The sequence below is a fragment of the Narcine bancroftii genome, chromosome 6 (assembly GCF_036971445.1).
Source record: "Narcine bancroftii isolate sNarBan1 chromosome 6, sNarBan1.hap1, whole genome shotgun sequence".
Taxonomy (NCBI): Eukaryota; Metazoa; Chordata; class Chondrichthyes; order Torpediniformes; family Narcinidae; genus Narcine; species Narcine bancroftii.
In genome coordinates, this window is record NC_091474.1 from 48726747 (window position 1) to 48746486 (window position 19740).

General features: G+C 45.5%; 1 protein-coding gene across 3 annotated transcripts in view; it reads left to right on the top strand.

The window, feature by feature from the left end:
* Positions 1 to 19740, top strand: part of ncf1 (neutrophil cytosolic factor 1) — a 72584-nt gene that overhangs the window by 14930 nt on the left and 37914 nt on the right. For all 3 annotated transcript variants that reach the window (XM_069884942.1, XM_069884943.1, XM_069884944.1), the window contains one exon: positions 6329 to 6494. In XM_069884942.1, the coding sequence (XP_069741043.1) occupies positions 6329 to 6494 (166 nt within the window). The remainder of the gene's footprint in view (positions 1 to 6328; positions 6495 to 19740) is intronic.

Below are 19740 nucleotides of genomic sequence, written 5' to 3' on the forward strand. Positions count from 1 at the left end.
GAAGGGTCACCAGACCTTGTCCCTCACCACCATCCAAAGTCCTAAACAGCCCTTTCACATGAGGCAAAGGTACATCTCCTTTCCTCTCATCCAATGCATCCGGTGCTCCTGGTGTGACCTCCTCTACATCAGTGAGACCAAATGCAGACTCAGGAATCGTTTCACAGTACCTCTGGACTCTGTCCGCAAAGTCCATCCTGAGCTCTCAGTAGCTGCCTTTTCCATAAGATATAGGAACAGAATTAGGCCATTCAGCCCAGAATCTATTCTGCCATTCTGTCATGACCTGATCCATTTTCACACTCAGCCAAATCCACTGTTTATCCCCATAATCCTTGATGCCCTGATTATTCAGATCCTAATCAATCTCTGCCTTAAATACATTCAACAACTTGACCTCCACAGCAAATTCCAAAGGTTCACCACTCTCTGACTAAATGGGTGCCCTTCAATCTTGAAGTTGTGTCCTCTAGTCCTAAACTCCCCTACCATGGGAAACAACTTGGCCACATCTACTCTATCCAGGCCTTTCAAAATTCAAAATGCTTTTATGAGGCTCCCCCGTGCCCCCCCCCCCCATTCATTCTTCTGAACTCCAAGCAGTACAGACCAAAAGCTGTCGGTCATCCCTCCTATGCTAATCCCTTTGGTTCAGGAATTATTCTTGTAAATCGTCTCTGAACCCTCTCCAATGCCAGCTCATCCTTTATTAAACAGGGAGCCCAAAACTCTACCCATACTCAAAGTGAGGTTTCACCACTGCTTTATAAAGCATTAATATCACATCCTTGCCCTTATATCCTATTGCAATAGATGTGAATGCCAACATTGCATTTGCCTTCTTCACCACAGACCCAACCTGGAGATAAATCTTTTGGGGTATCCTGCATAAAGACATGCAAGTCCCTTTGCACCTCCGAATTTTGAATTTTCTCCCCATCCAAATAATAATCTGCCCTTTTATTCCTTCGATCTAAGTGCACGACCAGACACTTTCCAACATTGTATTTTATTTGCCACTTCTTTGCCCGTTTTCCTAATCTATGGAAGTCTTTCTGTTTCCTCACCATGACCTGCCCCACTACTTATGGCCCAATGGTGTGAAAACAGAATTTTGTAATTTCAGATACTTGAGTCCTCTCTTGTCTTCCTATTTTCCGCCTTTCCCCTTTTTTGTCCACTTCCCAATCACCCCCATACAACCCCCTCCCATTCTCATCTCACCTCCTCTTAATACCACCCTGTTCCTCTCCATTTCCCCCACTAGATTCTACTGCTCTCTTCCTCCATTCCCTTGTTTCTACCTGGTCTCTCTTTACCCCAGTTTTCTTAATTTCTCTACTGATCAGATTTCATCACTGGCATCCCCTCATTTCCAATCACCCATTTTGCCCCCCCCCCACTCAATTTGACTCATCTGACCCCACCTGACCCCTTGTTTTTCTTGCCTCTCTCTCCCTTTGTCTGGCATCTGCCACCCTCTGCCTCTGCCTGCCATGTTTCACCTCTACCTGGTTCACCAATCCCACTGATCTATTCGCATTGGCTACTCTTTGCATTTTCTGTTCTGTCCCAAAAGCTGACCGATCTTTTTCTCCCATGGATGCTGCCTGACCTGCTGAGTTCCTCCAGCAGATTATGTTTTTCCTCCAGACCGAGCTGTATCCTGAGACATGGGATCCACAGTGGGTTAATAGTTTGAATGCCAAATTAGCCAGTCCACAGATGATGGAGCATAGTTATGAAGAGTGATTTTTTTTCGGCTGGAGGCCTGTGCCCACTGATGTTAAATTTAAATTTAATACATTGACATTTAAATTTAGACATACAGTGCAGTAACAGGCCTTTTCGGTCCACGAGCCCATGCCGCCCAATTGACCTGAATGGTGGGGGTAAGCCAGAACCTACAGGGAAAACCCATACAGACATGAGGAGAATGTGCAAACTCCTCACAGACAGTGCTGGATTTGAACCCCGGTCCCGATCGCTGGTGCTGGCTAACCGCTACACTAACTGCACTGCTCGACTATGCTAACCATTATCATCCGCTCTATATGTCCTATTAAACAGAGAAAGAACAAAAAAAAACACAAAAAATTCCATTGTCAGTGCGTACAGTAAAACATATGAAGACATGATAATCCCATAATATTAAAGTCTTTACAGAGGTCTACTGGCTAGCTAGTAGCGATAGTAACCCTATACTGTCGCCAGTGAAGTACCTCTTCTCTTTGGCTTGGCTTCGCAGACGAAGATTTATGGAGGGGGTAAAAAGTCCACGTCAGCTGCAGGCTCGTTTGTGGCTGACCAGTCCGATGCGGGACAGGCAGACACGATTGCAGCGGTTGCAAGGGAAAATTGGTTGGTTGGGGTTGGGTGTTGGGTTTTTCCTCCTTTGCCTTTTGTCAGTGAGGTGGGCTCTGCGGTCTTCTTCAAAGGAGGCTGCTGCCCGCCAAACTGTGAGGCGCCAAGATGCACGGTTTGAGGCGTTATCAGCCCACTGGCGGTGGTCAATGTGGCAGGCACCAAGAGATTTCTTTAGGCAGTCCTTGTACCTTTTCTTTGGTGCACCTCTGTCACGGTGGCCAGTGGAGAGCTCGCCATATAATACGATCTTGGGAAGGCGATGGTCCTCCATTCTGGAGACGTGACCCATCCAGCGCAGCTGGATCTTCAGCAGCGTGGACTCGATGCTGTCGACCTCTGCCATCTCGAGTACCTCGACGTTAGGGGTGTGAGCGCTCCAATGGATGTTGAGGATGGAGCGGAGACAACGCTGGTGGAAGCGTTCTAGGAGCCGTAGGTGGTGCCGGTAGAGGACCCATGATTCGGAGCCGAACAGGAGTGTGGGTATGACAACGGCTCTGTATACACTTATCTTTGTGAGGTTTTTCAGTTGGTTGTTTTTCCAGACTCTTTTGTGTAGTCTTCCAAAGGCGCTATTTGCCTTGGTGAGTCTGTTGTCTATCTCATTGTCGATCCTTGCATCTGATGAAATGGTGCAGCCGAGATAGGTAAACTGGTTGACCGTTTTGAGTTTTGTGTGCCCGATGGAGATGTGGGGGGGGGGCTGGTAGTCATGGTGGGGAGCTGGCTGATGAAGTACCTATATGCTCTAAATAAGGCTACCAGATTTTTAAGAAGGTGTTATATATCCCTTCCTGACATTGTATGTGACCTTTTCAAGTGGGATGCAGCTGTTCATCTCTGAAGATCACCTATCCATGAGTAGATGGGAGTCAGACTTCTATGCTATGCATTTTCTGGACACAGAATTGTGAACTTAATTTGAGAATTAGTGATCTACCAACCCTGGAAGACAAAGCTCTTGGTCTACTGGGAAGGTGACTCCTGTCATCTTGGTTAGGGTGTCACAGAGGTCATACCAGGTAAAGCCAGGTAGAATGTATACAGGAACCAACCTCTACACCACACCTAAACACATCTCTGATGATTCAGGTTTATACTGGTGTAATTTCTGTGGGGTGAGGTACCGTTGATGGAGAAAATTATAATGGACCAATACCTGGTATCAATACCTGGTATTGATAGAAGCCAACAAACTTCCCTAACACAGATCTGACCAGGGTTGTTCGTCAATTGTTGTGTCTAAGTCTGACTCCCAAGACTTATGCAAACCTGACTTTGGGCTATCACTCCAATAAAAAAAGTACATTCTAGAAATAAACATAAGCATTTCCTTCATGGAGTAGTTTTTCCTTATCAGTGAATCCCGATAGTAATTTCAGGGCCTGAATTGACCCTAAGGAAGGATTATAACTGAAGGTAACAAAAAAGGTCTTATTGGACAAGTTGAATTTCATCTTCAGCTGTTCAAATGACATGAAAAGTCCTTTTTCGTTACATCCTTCAGACGTTATATCCCCTTATAATACCAGGCTTCCAAAATTTTATTGGTCAGAGTCAAGGGTATAAATTTATTCTGTCTTATGACTCTTGAACGTAATCGCCAAATGAATGAAGGCAGCATATCATGAACCATCTTAACTCCCCTATCAATCTACACAGCAGCCTTGCGAGATCCATTGATTTAGACATCAATGTCTCTCTGTTCTTCCACACTGTTAAGAATCCTACCATTAACCATGTCCTCCGCCTTCAAGTTTGACCTTCATACTTATTTGGATTGAATGCCATTTGGCACTTTTCTGCCCAACTTGGCACCTGTTTCTATCCTGTTGTAGCCTGCAACAACCCTCAATGCTATCCTCAACACCTCCAACCTCCATTTCATCTCCTAACTTACTGACTCAACCCTCCACTTCTTTGTCCAGGTCATTTATAAAAATCACAAAGGACAGGGGTCCCAGAACAGATCCCAATGGAACTCCATGAGTCACTGACCTCCATGCAGAACATGTTCCATCTACTACTACCCTCTGTTTTCTGCAAGAAAGCCAACTCTGAATCCGCACAGCCAAGGTTCAAAAACTACTTTCTGAATGAGTCTACCATTAGAGTACCTTGTCAAATGCCTTAGTAAAATCCATGTACACCACATCTACCACTCTTCCTTCAATAATTTGTTTTATTTTCTCAAAAAAAATACAATTAAGCTTGTAAAACACAACCTGTCCCTCACAAAACCACGCTGACTCTCTCTGATAAGAATGCACTTCTTTAAGTGCTTGCAAATCCTCCCCAATAGTTTGCTCACCACTAATGGTCTATAATTCCCAAGATTGTTTCTATTACAAGGGAACGATATTTGCCATTTTCCACCCCTCTGGTACACTTGTTGAGGCCAGGGAGGGCAAAAGGATCATTGTCGACACTGCACCAATCTCTTGTCTCACTTCCTATAATAACCTGGTGTGCCACAGTTAGTGTAGGGCAGCACGCTTGGCGTAGCTGTTTGCGCAGCACTATTACAGCACAAAGATCTGGGTTTGAATCTGGCGCTGACTGCAAGGAGTTTGTAGGTTCTCCGAATGTCTGCTTGGATACCTCTGGGTGCTCACACCCTTCAAAATGTTCAGGGGTTGCAGGTTAATTGGGGTATTCGGGCGGCGTGGGCTTGTGGGCCAGAAGGGCCTGTTACCGTGCTATATGTCAAACATTTTTTTAAAAATGTAAAAAAATTTAAATTTAAAATTTATATTTTAATATTATTCTCATCTGGTCCTGGAGACTTATTGATCCAAATATTTTTAAGAAGATCCACACTGCATCTTTCTTAACCTCAACCCGCTCCAGCATACTGTATATGATTGTTCTACACCAGTGGTCTTCCAACTTTTTTCCACTCACATCCCACTTTAAGTAACTCGATGCCATCGGTGCTCTGTGATTAGTAAGGGATTGCTTAAGGTGGGTGGAGAGGGAAGGGTGAGAATCACTGCTCTAGACCCAATTATTACTGAAATATTTTGCTTGAGAAAAATTGCCATTGGCCAATTTCCTTTGGAATTCTGAAACCGTGCACATAACAAGTTAATTAGAGACCATTAAAACAGTGATTTTCAACCTTTTTTCTACTCACATACCACCTTCACAGAGCACTTATGGTGTAGGGATTATTTAAGGTGAAATGTGAGTGGAAAGAAACAGTTTATACTGACCTCACATTGACCAAAGTGCCTCTCTCTGGTGAACACTGAAGCAAAGTATTCATTCGGGGCCTCCCCTATATCCTCTGCCTCTGGGCACATGTTGCCTCCTTTATCCTCAAGTGGCCCCACCTTCACTCTCATCATCCTGTTCTTCAAATATTCATAGAACGCCTTAGGGGTTTCCTCAATCCTACTTGCAAAGGCCCTCTTATGCCCCCTTCCAGCTCTCCTGTCCTTCCTTAAGTTCCTTCCTGGCTACCATATAATTCTCATGACCCCTTCTTGCCTTTTGTATGCTTCCTTCTTTCTCTTCCCTCACTGTCTCACCTCTTTTGAAAACCCTTATCCCAGTCATTCTCATCTGGGGCCACACACACCCCACTCCCCTAGGGCCACAACACATTTAAAGAGGGCCACGGACTAAAAATCCTTAATAAGGCCCAAGATGAGTAGGGGATAGGAGAGAAGTATGGAAGAAACTAAATAAACTTGACTGCTTCTCAGCAAAGGGGCCCATAAGCTTTGAGCAGAGTCCAAGGGGGCCATAACCAAAGAAAGGTTGAGAATGACTGCCTTATCCCTGTCTCAGTGGGACAAACCTATCCAGAACCCCATGTATTGATCCCTAAATGTCCTCCTCATGTTATCTTAACCGTGGAGGTAAGTATTGCATTGTGTCCCCATCGTGCAGATATGTTATAACATTCTGTTCCCACTTGGAGGTCAGTTACAATAAGTGCATTTATCCTCCACAGCTCCCCGATGGTTGGAGGGTCACAAGGCCACGGAGAACAGACAGAGTACTCTCTGTGACTACTTTCAGTCCTTGCTCAGTCAGCCGCCCAAGATCTCACGCTGTCAGTGCATTCTGAACTTCTTGCGGGTCCGACCCGACGATGTGGCCTTGCCGGTTCCTCACCCGTGAGTACAGAGCCCCCCTCTCGACACTAATGCTGTGCTTTGCCTTGCACACACCTCACATCAGCTGGCCTGCTGCTCACCTGAAGTCCAGTTTTGTTTGCAAATGCAGGTTTCCCTTGAAGAACAGTGACAGACTTGTTCCATCAGTTTTATACCCTGTGTTACACAGAGACACACCTATCCCCAACATCACTGAACTCTGGTTTGATAGAATGACAGATCCATCCCTACTGCTTCTATACCCCAATGTTATAGAACTGGAGTATAACAGTTCTATGTTATATCTCATGATAACAGGCCATTTCGTCAACAAGGCCATGCTGCCCAATTACACCCAATTAACCTACAACCCCCACTGGAGGAAACCTACACAGATACAGGGAGAAAATAAAAATTCCTTACAACAGCATGGGATTCAAAACCCAATCCCAATTGCTGGCGCTGTAACAGCATTATGCTAACTGCTATGCTAACCCTGCTGTCCCAGACAGGTTGACAATGACAGACCTGTCCCCACTAGTAGTGTATCTCAATGTTACAAAGTGAGTGACACATCCCCACCAGTACTGTAGCCCAGAGCTAGAGAGTGACAGACCTATCTCCACCTATCTCTATCACGGAATTTTACAGCAAGAGACCCGTCCCCACCAGTGCTGTGCACCAGTGTTGGACACTGACAGACCTGTCCCATCCAGTGCTGTGCTCCAATGTTGGACAGTGACAGACCTGTCCCATCCAGTGCTGTGCTCCAATGTTGGACAGTGACAGACCTGTCCCCACTAGTAGTGTACCTCAGTGTTACAAAGTGAGTGACACATCCCCACCAGTACTGTAGCCCAGTGCTATAGAGTGACAGACCAATCCCCATCCAGTACTGTGCCCCAATGTCAGTCAGTGACAAACCTGTCCCATCCAGTACTGTGCCCCAATGTTGGACATTGACAGACCAATCCCATCCATTACTGTGCCCCAATGTTGGACAGTGACAGACCTGTCCCATCCAGTACAGTGCCCCAATGTTGGACAGTGACAGACCTGTCCCATCCAGTACAGTGCCCCAATGTTGGACAGTGACAGACCTGTCCCATCCAGTGCTGTTCCCCATCATTTTAAAATGGCACACCAGTTCTATAACCTAGTGTTATACAGCAACGTACCTGTCCCCGACTGAACTGTACACCAGTGTTATACAGTCTGAGATCTGTCCTAACAAATACTATCCCTTAGTGTGATGCTGTGAGAGATACATCCCCACCAGTTCTGTTCCCAGAGTTACACTGGACAACATTTTTTTTCCAAAAGGTTTTGCTTCCTGAAAAAAATATTGGGGATTATGATAGACAACTTCAAGCTGAACACAAAGATAAGTTCAGATTTGCTGTTAACGTAGGAAGTTGGAGAAACATTAAATGAACTTTATTGAATTTTGCATGTTTTATTACATAATGATGCTGTACTGTGCGGAAAAGGTTCATTACTGGGTGTAGTCAGACTTGACATCGACATAGCCGCTCTCAGTGAAGTCCGCCTGGCAGATGTAGGCAGCCTCCAAGAACGCGGCGCGGGCTACATACTCTACTGGTCTGGCAAGCCTTTGGATGAACGATGCCTATCTGGTGTAGGTTTCATGGTCAAGAACTTCATTGCCTCCAACCTTGAAAATCTTGCGACTCCCCCTTCAAAACAAGCATTGCATCACCCTCATCAGTGTCTATGCTCCAACCCTCCAGGCGGAACCAGCAGAAAAGGACAAGTTCTACACTAACCTGTGCAACCTCATCCAACGCACCCCTACAGCCGACAAGGTTGTCATCCTAGGCGACTTCAACACTCGCGTCGGCAAAGACTCAGAAACCTGGTCAGGAATCCTGGGCAAGCATGGTGTCGGCAAGTGCAACGACAATGGGTGCCTCCTGTTGGAACTCTGCGCAGAACAGCGGCTTGTCATTACAAACACCCTTTTTCAGCAGAGGGACAGCCTTAAGACTACCTGGATACATCCCCGATCCAAACACTGGCACCTCCTGGACTACATCCTGGTGCGAGAAAGTGACAAACGAGATGTGCTCCACACCAGGGTCATGCCCAGCGCGGAATGCCACACTGACCACCGGCTGGTTCGCTGCAAGCTCAACCTTCACTTCAAGGGAGGAGTCACGTGATGGAGTAGTGGCCGGACGGTGAACTCCAGCCCTCTTCAGAAAAGTCAGAAAAAACAAACGAAAACACAAAGGCACAGAAATAAAAATCAAAGTAAAGTGAATATAAAGGTGGAAAGAAGATGGCGACGAAAAAAGAAAAGTCGAAACCAACGGTAAGAAGAGAGGAAGAGAAGACAACGGAAGATGAAGGAAAAGGCCCACAGTGGAGAGAGAAACCCGCTCCCTCAGGTCGGTAGAATATGGACTACAAAAATGGCTTGCTGAGCCGAGTAAAAGTGCGCAACCGCGCATGAAAAAAAACACACCGACGGGAGGGGTGACCAGCTGGGGAGTCGATCTCCACAGCCGGCAACGACAGCTGCAGAACACCTGCAGCAAGAGGAGAACATAGAAGACAATGAAAACAAGAAAGAAGAGAAGAAAAGGGCAACAAAGAAACAACAGATGGCCAACCCAGAGGAAGAGGAAGAGTACAGTGAAATAGAAGAAGAAGGGAAAGGCAAGATAAAGGATATACTTTCTCTTATTAAAGAATACATGGAGTAATTTAAAGAATGGCAAGCGCAAGAATTTAATGATTTAAGAAGAAGAATAAACAATACAGAAGAGAAAATGAATAAAATAGATATGACCTTATCAGAAATGGGAAAAAGAATGGACAAGGTGCGAGAACGAGAAACAGCAGTAGAAATGGAGGTAGAGGACTTAAAAAAGAAATTAGAGGAATCTAATAAAAAAGTTAAAGAGACACAAGAACTGTTAGCTCAGAAAATAGATATAATGGAAAATTATAACAGAAGAAATAACATAAAGATAGTGGGCCTTAAGGAAGATGAAGAAGGCAAGAATATGAGAGAGTTTATAAAAGATTGGATCCCTAGGATCCTAGGATGTCCAGAACTACAGCAAGAAATTGAAATAGAAAGGGCACATAGAGCATTGGCCTTTAAACCACAATCACAGCAAAAGCCAAGATCTGTTTTAGTAAAATTCCTAAGATATACTACAAGAGAAAAGGTACTGGAGAAAACAATGGAAAAAGTAAGAGAGGGCAACAAGCCACTGGAGTACAAAGGGCAAAAAATCTTCATTTATCCAGATATAAGTTTTGAACTCCTGAAGAAGAGAAAGGAGTTCAATACAGCAAAGACGATTTTATGGAAGAAAGGGTATAAATTTATACTAAAGCATCCAGCGGTATTGAAAATATTTATTCCAGGACAACAAAACAGACCATTCTCGGATCCAGAGGAAGCACGAAAATTTGCAGAACAATTACAAAATAGACTGAGAGATGAAGACGTGTAACGAGAGTACAAAAGACTGCAAACTAAAAAGACATAAGTTTTGGGCTCCTGAAGAGGAGGAAGGAGTTCAAAACATCGAAAACGATCTTATAGAAAAAAAAACTATTCTCGAATCCAGAGGAAGCAAGGAAATTTGCAGAACAACTACAAAACAAACAGAGAGATGAAGACATGTAATAAGAGTAAAAATGACCACGATTTATATGTATGTGGGTAAAGAGGTATATGTGTGTATATGTATAATGTGCGTACATGAATGTATCCGTATTTAGAGGAAAATATAGATAGTATAGACAAGAATTAATAAGGGAAGGAAAAGGAATAGAGGGAATAAGGAGGGAATTAAAAGAGTGACCTTTGTCACATATGAAAAGTGAAATCTTTTCTGGGGGGGGCTGGGTGGGGGGGTGTTACGGTCACTGCAAAATCAGCTGACGCTTGCAAGTGAATTCGCAAATCCAAATGGAGAGGGGAGATGTGGTTGTCCGACAAGGGATAAAGGACAACTCAGGAGGGGAAGGGGGGATTGGGGCTAAAGGAGTTTTAAATAGGAGAATAAGGAAAATGTTTGATGTTTTAGGAATGTTGTCTTATAAAGGATTCAAAACAAGAAAACAGAAAGGGATAAGAAGGAAAGGTAATGATGGAGAAACGGAAAGGGAAGATAAACAAAGTATAAAATGGCTACGTTGAACTATATGACTTTAAATATTAATGGAATACATAACCAAATTAAAAGGAAGAAACTGCTAAATTTACTGAAAAAAGAAAAAATTGATATAGCATTTGTGCAAGAAACACATTTAACTGAATTGGAGCATAAGAAATTAAAGAGAGATTGGGTAGGACACGTAACAGCAGCATCGTATAATTCAAAAGCAAGAGGAGTAGCTATATTAATTAGTAAAAATGTGCCATTTAAAATAGAAGAGGAAATAATAGATCCAGCAGGGAGATATGTAATGATAAAATGTCAGATATATTTTGAGTTTTGGAATCTACTCAATGTATATTCACCTAATGAAGAAGATCAAAAGTTTATGCAAGATATCTTTTTGAAGATAGCAGATACGCAAGGGAACATATTAATAGGAGGAGATTTCAACCTGAATTTGGATTCAAATATGGACAAAACTGGGAAAAAAATTAACAGAAAGAACAAAGTAATCAAATTTATAATTAAATCGATGCAAGAAATGCAACTTTTGGATATATGGAGGAAACAACACCCAAAGGAAAAGGAATATTCATATTACTCGGCTAGACATAAAACATACTCAAGAATAGACCTATTTTTGTTATCAGCTCGTATGCAAGATAGAGTAAAAAAAACAGAATATAAAGCTAGAATACTATCAGACCATTCACCCTTAATATTGACAGTAAAGTTAGAGGACATCCCTCCAAGAATGTATAGATGGAGATTAAACCCCATGTTACTTAAAAGGCAGGATTTTAGAGAATTTATTGAAAAACAAATTAAAATGTATTTTGAAATAAATATGGAATCAGTGGAAGATAAGTTTATTCTATGGGATGCAATGAAAGCATTCATTAGAGGGCAAATAATAAGTTACGTAACCAAGATGAAGAAGGACTATAATCATGAAACAGAGCAGTTGGAAAGGGAAATAGTAAATATAGAAAAAGAATTAGTAATGAAAGAAGATATTACTAAAAGAAGAGAATTGGCGGATAAAAAAATAAAATATGAAACGCTACAAACATATAAGGTGGAGAAAAATATAATGAAGACAAAACAGAAATATTATGAATTAGGTGAAAAAATGCACAAAATCCTAGCATGGCAGCTTAAGACAGAGCAAGCTAAGAAAATGGTATTGACATCAAGGAAAAAAGACAAACAAATTACATATAATCCAAAAGAAATTAAGGAAAACTTTAGAGAATTCTATGAACAATTATACCGAACTGAAAACGAAGGGAAAGAAGGGAAAATAGATGAATTTCTAACTAAAATTGAACTACCAATACTACAAATAGAGGAACAAAATAAATTAACAGAGCCATTTGGAATAGTAGAAATACAAGAGATAATAAAAAAATTACCAAATAATAAGACACCAGGAGAGGATGGATTTCCAATAGAATTCTATAAAACATTTAAAGACTTATTAATTCCACCCCTCCTGGAAGTAATCAACCAGATTGATAAAATGCAAAGCTTACCAGATTCATGTAAAACAGCAATAATTACAGGAATACTAAAGCAAGGGAAAGATCCACTCACACCAGCGTCATATAGACCAATATCTTTACTTAACACAGATAATAGCTAAATTATTAGCAAACAGATTAGCAGAGTATGTAACGAAAATGGTAAATCTAGACCAAACTGGATTTATCAAAAAAAGACGCACAACAGACAATATTTGTAAATTTATTAACTTAATTCATGCAGTAGTAGACGGCGGCGGCCCCGATCCGGGCAGGAGCAAGGGGGAGACGGCGGCCCCAGTCCGGGCACAGGGAGAGCAGCAGCGGCCCCGGCCCCGGTCCGGGCGAAGGGTAGACGGCGGCGGCCCCGATACGGGCAGGAGCAAGGGGGAGACGGCGGGCCCGGCCTCGGTCGAGTGAGGCAGGCGGAGGCCCCGGTCCGGACAGGGAGTGGGAGGCGGCGGCCCCAGTCCAGGCACAGGGAGAGCAGCAGCGGCCCCGGCCCCGGTCCGGGCGAAGGGTAGACGGCGGCGGCCTCGATCCGGGCAGGAGCAAGGGGGAGACGGCGGCCCCGGCCTCGGTCGAGTGAGGCAGGCGGAGGCCCCGGTCCGGGCAGGGAGTGGGAGGCGGCGGCCCCAGTCCGGGCACAGGGAGAGCAGCAGCGGCCCCGGCCCCGGTCCGGGCGAAGGGTAGACGGCGGCGGCCCCGATACGGGCAGGAGCAAGGGGGAGGCGGCGGCCCCGGCCTCGGTCGAGTGAGGCAGGCGGAGGCCCCGGTCCGGACAGGGAGTGGGAGGCGGCGGCCCCAGTCCAGGCACAGGGAGAAGAAGGGTAGGCGGCGGCGGCCCCGATCCGGGCAGGAGCAAGGGGGAGACGGCGGCCCCAGTCCGGGCACAGGGAGAGCAGCAGCGGCCCCGGCCCCGGTCCGGGCGAAGGGTAGACGGCGGCGGCCCCGATACGGGCAGGAGCAAGGGGGAGATGGCGGCCCCGGCCTCGGTCGAGTGAGGCAGGCGGAGGCCCCGGTCCGGACAGGGAGTGGGAGGCGGCGGCCCCAGTCCAGGCACAGGGAGAGCAGCAGCGGCCCCGGCCCCGGTCCAGGCGAAGGGTAGACGGCGGCGGCCTCGATCCGGGCAGGAGCAAGGGGGAGACGGTGGCCCCGGCCTCGGTCGAGTGAGGCAGGCGGAGGCCCCGGTCCGGGCAGGGAGTGGGAGGCGGTGGCCCCAGTCCGGGCACAGGGAGAGCAGCAGCGGCCCCGGCCCCGGTCCGGGCGAAGGGTAGACGGCGGCGGCCCCGATACGGGCAGGAGCAAGGGGGAGACGGCGGCCCCGGCCTCGGTCGAGTGAGGCAGACGGAGGCCCCGGTCCGGGCAGGGAGTGGGAGGCGGTGGCCCCAGTCCAGGCACAGGGTGAACTGCGGCGGCCTCGGCCCCGGTCCGGGCAGTATGGACCGACCTAGGAGGGGAGGCAGGCCCCTCCAGCCCGGGTAATAAACCTGCATAGGAGAAGGCCACTCCGATATAAAACCTACGACCCAAGGACCTCGCTGCCACGTCCCAGCTTGCTTGGCCACGGCACACGAACCATGGGTGTAAAGGGTGGGGCCAGTACTGCGCGCACTGCACTCCACCTAAAAGCTCCTTTGCGCAGGCCCGAGGACAGGTCCACGTCCTCCCCCTCAACGTCCTCCCCCTCCACGTCCTCCCCCTCAAAAGATGCTCACAAACTCAAGCTAGCATGCTGGAACATCAGAACCATGCTAGACAAGACTGACAGCCATCGACCTGAACGTCGGTCTGCCCTCATTGCACATGAACTCCTCAGACTTGACATCGACATAGCCGCTCTCAGTGAAGTCCGCCTGGCAGATGTAGGCAGCCTCCAAGAACGCGGCGCGGGCTACACACTCTACTGGTCTGGCAAGCCTTCGGATGAACGACGCCTATCTGGTGTAGGCTTCATGGTCAAGAGCTTCATTGCCTCCAAACTCGAAAACCTTCCGACAGGCCTCTCGGACCGAATCATGTCCATGCGACTCCCACTTCAAAACAAGCGTCACATCACCCTCATCAGTGTCTATGCTCCAACCCTCCAGGCGGAACCAGCAGAAAAGAACAAGTTCTACACCGACCTGCGCAACCTCATCCAACGTACCCCTACAGCCGACAAGGTTGTCATCCTGGGCGACTTCAACGCTCGTGTCGGCAAAGACTCAGAAACCTGGCCAGGAATCCTGGGCAAGCATGGCGTCGGCAAGTGCAACGACAATGGGCGCCTCCTGTTGGAGCTCTGCGCAGAACAGCGGCTTGTCATTACAAACACCCTTTTTCAGCAGAGGGACAGCCTTAAGACCACCTGGATGCATCCCCGATCCAAACACTGGCACCTCCTGGACTACATCCTGGTGCGAGAAAGTGACAAACAAGATGTGCTCCACACCAGGGTCATGCCTAGCGCGGAATGCCACACTGACCACCGGCTGGTTCGCTGCAAGCTCAACCTTCACTTCAAGCCAAAGCCCAGGAACAATAAAGCCCCCAGAAAGAGGTTCAATGTTGGAAAACTGCAGTCAGACGAAGCGAGAGGAAACTTCCAGGCAAACCTCAAAGCAAAGCTCGACGTTGCAACCCGCCTCACGGACCCGTCCCCTGAAACCCTCTGGGATCAGTTGAAGACTACCATACTGCAATCCACTGAAGAGGTACTGGGCTTCTCCTCCAGGAAAAACAAGGACTGGTTTGACGAAAACAGCCAGGAAATCCAGGAGCTGCTGGCAAAGAAGCGAGCTGCCCACCAGGCTCACCTTACAAAGCCGTCCTGTCCAGAGAAGAAACAAGCCTTCCGTCGCGCATGCAGCCATCTTCAGCGCAAACTCCGGGAGATCCAAAATGAGTGGTGGACTAGCCTCGCCAAACGAACACAGCTCAGCGCGGACATTGGCGACTTCAGGGGTTTCTACGAGGCTCTAAAGGCTGTGTACGGCCCCTCACCCCAAGTCCAAAGCCCGCTGCGCAGCTCAGATGGCAAAGTCCTCCTCAGCGACAAGATCTCCATCCTCAACCGATGGTCAGAACACTTCCAATCTCTTTTCAGTACCAACCGCTCAGTCCAAGATTCCGCCCTGCTCCAGCTCCCTCAACAGCCCCTAAGGCTAGAGCTGGATGAGGTTCCCACCCTGGATGAGACATATAAGGCAATCGAACAACTGAAAAGTGGCAAAGCAGCAGGTATGGATGGAATCCTCCCAGAAGTCTGGAAGGCTGGCGGCAAAACTCTGCATGCCAAACTGCATGAGTTTTTCAAGCTTTGTTGGGACCAAGGTAAACTGCCTCAGGATCTTCGTGATGCCACCATCATCACCCTGTACAAAAACAAAGGCGAGAAATCAGACTGCTCAAACTACAGGGGAATCACGTTGCTCTCCATTGCAGGCAAAATCTTCGCTAGGATTCTACTAAATAGAATAATACCTAGTGTCGCTGAGAATATTCTCCCAGAATCACAGTGCGGCTTTCGCGCAAACAGAGGAACCACTGACATGGTCTTTGCCCTCAGACAGCTCCAAGAAAAGTGCAGAGAACAAAACAAAGGACTCTACATCACCTTTGTTGACCTCACCAAAGCCTTCGACACCGTGAGCAGGAAAGGGCTTTGGCAAATACTAGAGCGCATCGGATGTCCCCCAAAGTTCCTCAACATGATTATCCAACTGCACGAAAACCAACAAGGTCGGGTCAGATACAGCAATGAGCTCTCTGAACCCTTCTCCATTAACAATGGCGTGAAGCAAGGCTGTGTTCTCGCACCAACCCTCTTTTCAATCTTCTTCAGCATGATGCTGAACCAAGCCATGAAAGACCCCAACAATGAAGACGCTGTTTACATCCGGTACCGCACGGATGGCAGTCTCTTCAATCTGAGGCGCCTGCAAGCTCACACCAAGACACAAGAGAAACTTGTCCGTGAACTACTCTTTGCAGATGATGCCGCTTTAGTTGCCCATTCAGAGCCAGCTCTTCAGCGCTTGACGTCCTGCTTTGCGGAAACTGCCAAAATGTTTGGCCTGGAAGTCAGCCTGAAGAAAACTGAGGTCCTCCATCAGCCAGCTCCCCACCATGACTACCAGCCCCCCCACATCTCCATCGGGCACACAAAACTCAAAACGGTCAACCAGTTTACCTATCTCGGCTGCACCATTTCATCAGATGCAAGGATCGACAACGAGATAGACAACAGACTCGCCAAGGCAAATAGCGCCTTTGGAAGACTACACAAAAGAGTCTGGAAAAACAACCAACTGAAAAACCTCACAAAGATAAGCGTATACAGAGCCGTTGTCATACCCACACTCCTGTTCGGCTCCGAATCATGGGTCCTCTACCGGCACCACCTACGGCTCCTAGAACGCTTCCACCAGCGTTGTCTCCGCTCCATCCTCAACATCCATTGGAGCGCTCACACCCCTAACGTCGAGGTACTCGAGATGGCAGAGGTCGACAGCATCGAGTCCACGCTGCTGAAGATCCAGCTGCGCTGGATGGGTCACGTCTCCAGAATGGAGGACCATCGCCTTCCCAAGATCGTATTATATGGCGAGCTCTCCACTGGCCACCGTGACAGAGGTGCACCAAAGAAAAGGTACAAGGACTGCCTAAAGAAATCTCTTGGTGCCTGCCACATTGACCACCGCCAGTGGGCTGATAACGCCTCAAACCGTGCATCTTGGCGCCTCACAGTTTGGCGGGCAGCAGCCTCCTTTGAAGAAGACCGCAGAGCCTACCTCACTGACAAAAGGCAAAGGAGGAAAAACCCAACACCCAACCCCAACCAACCAATTTTCCCTTGCAACCGCTGCAATCGTGTCTGCCTGTCCCGCATCGGACTGGTCAGCCACAAACGAGCCTGCAGCTGACGTGGACTTTTTACCCCCTCCATAAATCTTCGTCCGCGAAGCCAAGCCAAAGAAAAGAAGAGTAGGGAATAAAGCACCAACAGTAGCAGTTGATTTAGACGCAGAGAAGGCCTTTGACAGAGTAGAATGGAATTATTTGTTCAAAGTATTGCAAAAATTCAGTTTACCGGAGAAGTATATGAATTGGATTAAAGCATTATATAAGGGACCATTAGCGAAAGTGACAGTAAATGGACATGTATCAAAACAATTTAACTTAAGCAGGTCAACACGACAGGGACGCCCACTATCACCTTTATTGTTTGCGTTAGCTATAGAACCACTAGCAGGATTGATAAGAACAGATAATAATATAAAAGGAATAAAAATAAAAGACAAGGAATATAAAATCAGTTTATTTGCGGATGATGTTATAGTGTACTTAACAGAACCAGAACTATCAATAAAAGAATTATATAAGAAATTGAAGGAATATGGAGAAGTGTCGGGTTACAAGATAAACGTAAATAAAAGTGAAGCAATGCCTATGAATAATGCGGATTTCTCAAAATTTAAGAAGGAATCACCATTTAAATGGCAAATGCAAGCAATAAGATACCGAGGTGTACAAATAAACAAAAATCTCGGCCAACTATATAAACTCAATTATCATCCACTAATGAAAAAATTACAGGACGATTTAGAGCATTGGAAAGATTTACCACTAACACTAATAGGAAGGATAAACTGTATTAAAATGAACATTTTTCCAAGGATATTATACTTATTTCAGGCATTGCCAATACAACTGACAGAGAAATTCTTCAAGGAGTTAAAGAAAATAATAAGGAAATTTTTATGGAGAGGGGGGAAACCGAGGATAGCTCTAGATAAATTAACAGAATGGTATAAACAAGGAGGCTTACAACTGCCAAACTTTAAAAATTATTATAGAGCTGCAGAATTAAGATACCTATCAGATTTTTATCAAACAAGGGAAAAGCCAGATTGGACGAGATTAGAATTAGATAAAATAGGGGAAAAGATACCTGAACACATATTATATAAATGGGATGAAAAATTGGTACAACATAGAAGTTCTCCAGTATTACATCATCTCCTCAATATTTGGAAGAAGATTCATGTAGAAAGAAATAAAACAAAATTATCAATTACCAAAACTAATATTGACGCAAAACAAGTTACTCCCTTTTACAATAGATAACCTTTCCTTTAGAGAATGGGGAAAAAAAAGGGATTAAAAGAATAGAAAATTGTTTTTCAGGAAATAGATTCTTATCCTTTGAACAAATGAAAGATAAGTACAATATAACTGGAGATACAGCGCTGGCATATTACCAATTGAGATCCTACTTGAAGGATAAATTGAGAAGCAGTTTGAGTTTGCCAGAAGGAAGTAACCTTGAATATGTGATTACAGATACAATGTTAATCAAAAGATTTATAACAAATATGTATATTAAACTGCAAGAAAAGGAGAATGAGGAAACAAATGGTAAAACTAAACAAAAATGGGAACAAGATTTAAATATAAAGATAAAAAAGGAAACATGGGAGAAGTTATGCTCCAGAACGATGAGAAATACAATAAATATGAGGTTACGTATGATACAATATAACTGGATACACAGGCTATACATTACACCTCAAAAGTTAAATAAATGGGACCCAACAGTATCTGATAGATGTTTTTGATGTAAAAAAGAAATGGGAACAATTCATGCAATCTGGACATGTGAGAAAGTAAAAAAATTTTTGGAAGATCTAAATCAGATATTAAATAAAATAACAGAAAACAATATACCAAAGAATCCAGAGATCTTCCTCCTAAGTAACGTAAAAAATAAAGAATTTGGAATTGATTTGGAGGATGCACCAAAAAATTTGTTAAGATAGCTCTAGCCGTAGCAAAAAAATGTATTATGTCAACCTGGAAATTGGAAGATAATTTGAAAATACAACAATGGTATATAGAAATGAATAAATGTATTCCATTGGAAAAAATAACATATAGTTTAAGAAATAATATTGAAATATTCGAACAAATATGGGAGCCTTACATTAAATACAATAGCGAAAATCTACCGGGGACAATCATTACCTAAGTTAACGGAAGGAAAAGGAAATGAAAAGAATGGACTCAGTAGAATTTCTGGTGTATTTTTATTGAATGACAACATTGTCTGACTGTTTAAATGTATCCTAGATTGTATACCTTAAATGAACGGGAGGGGGGAGGTAGGGAGGGTGGGATGGGAGGAGAGGGGGGGGGGAGAAAATGGCACTGTATATGTGTGAAAAGGAAAATGTGTGTACCATGGTTAATGTGATTTATGGTGTGAAAAATAAAAAATTAAAAAAAAAACCTTCACTTCAAGCCAAAGCCCAGGAACAGTAAAGCCCCCAGAAAGAGGTTCAATGTTGGAAACCTGCAGTCAGACGAAGCGAGAGGAAACTTCCAGGCAAACCTCAAAGCAAAGCTCGACGATGCAACCCGCCTCACGGACCCGTCCCCTGAAACCCTCTGGGATCAGTTGAAGACTACCATACTGCAATCCACTGAAGAGGTACTGGGCTTCTCCTCCAGGAAAAACAAGGACTGGTTCGACGAAAACAGCCAGGATATCCAGGAGCTGCTGGCAAAGAAGCGAGCTGCCCACCAGGCTCACCTTACAAAGCCGTCCTGTCCAGA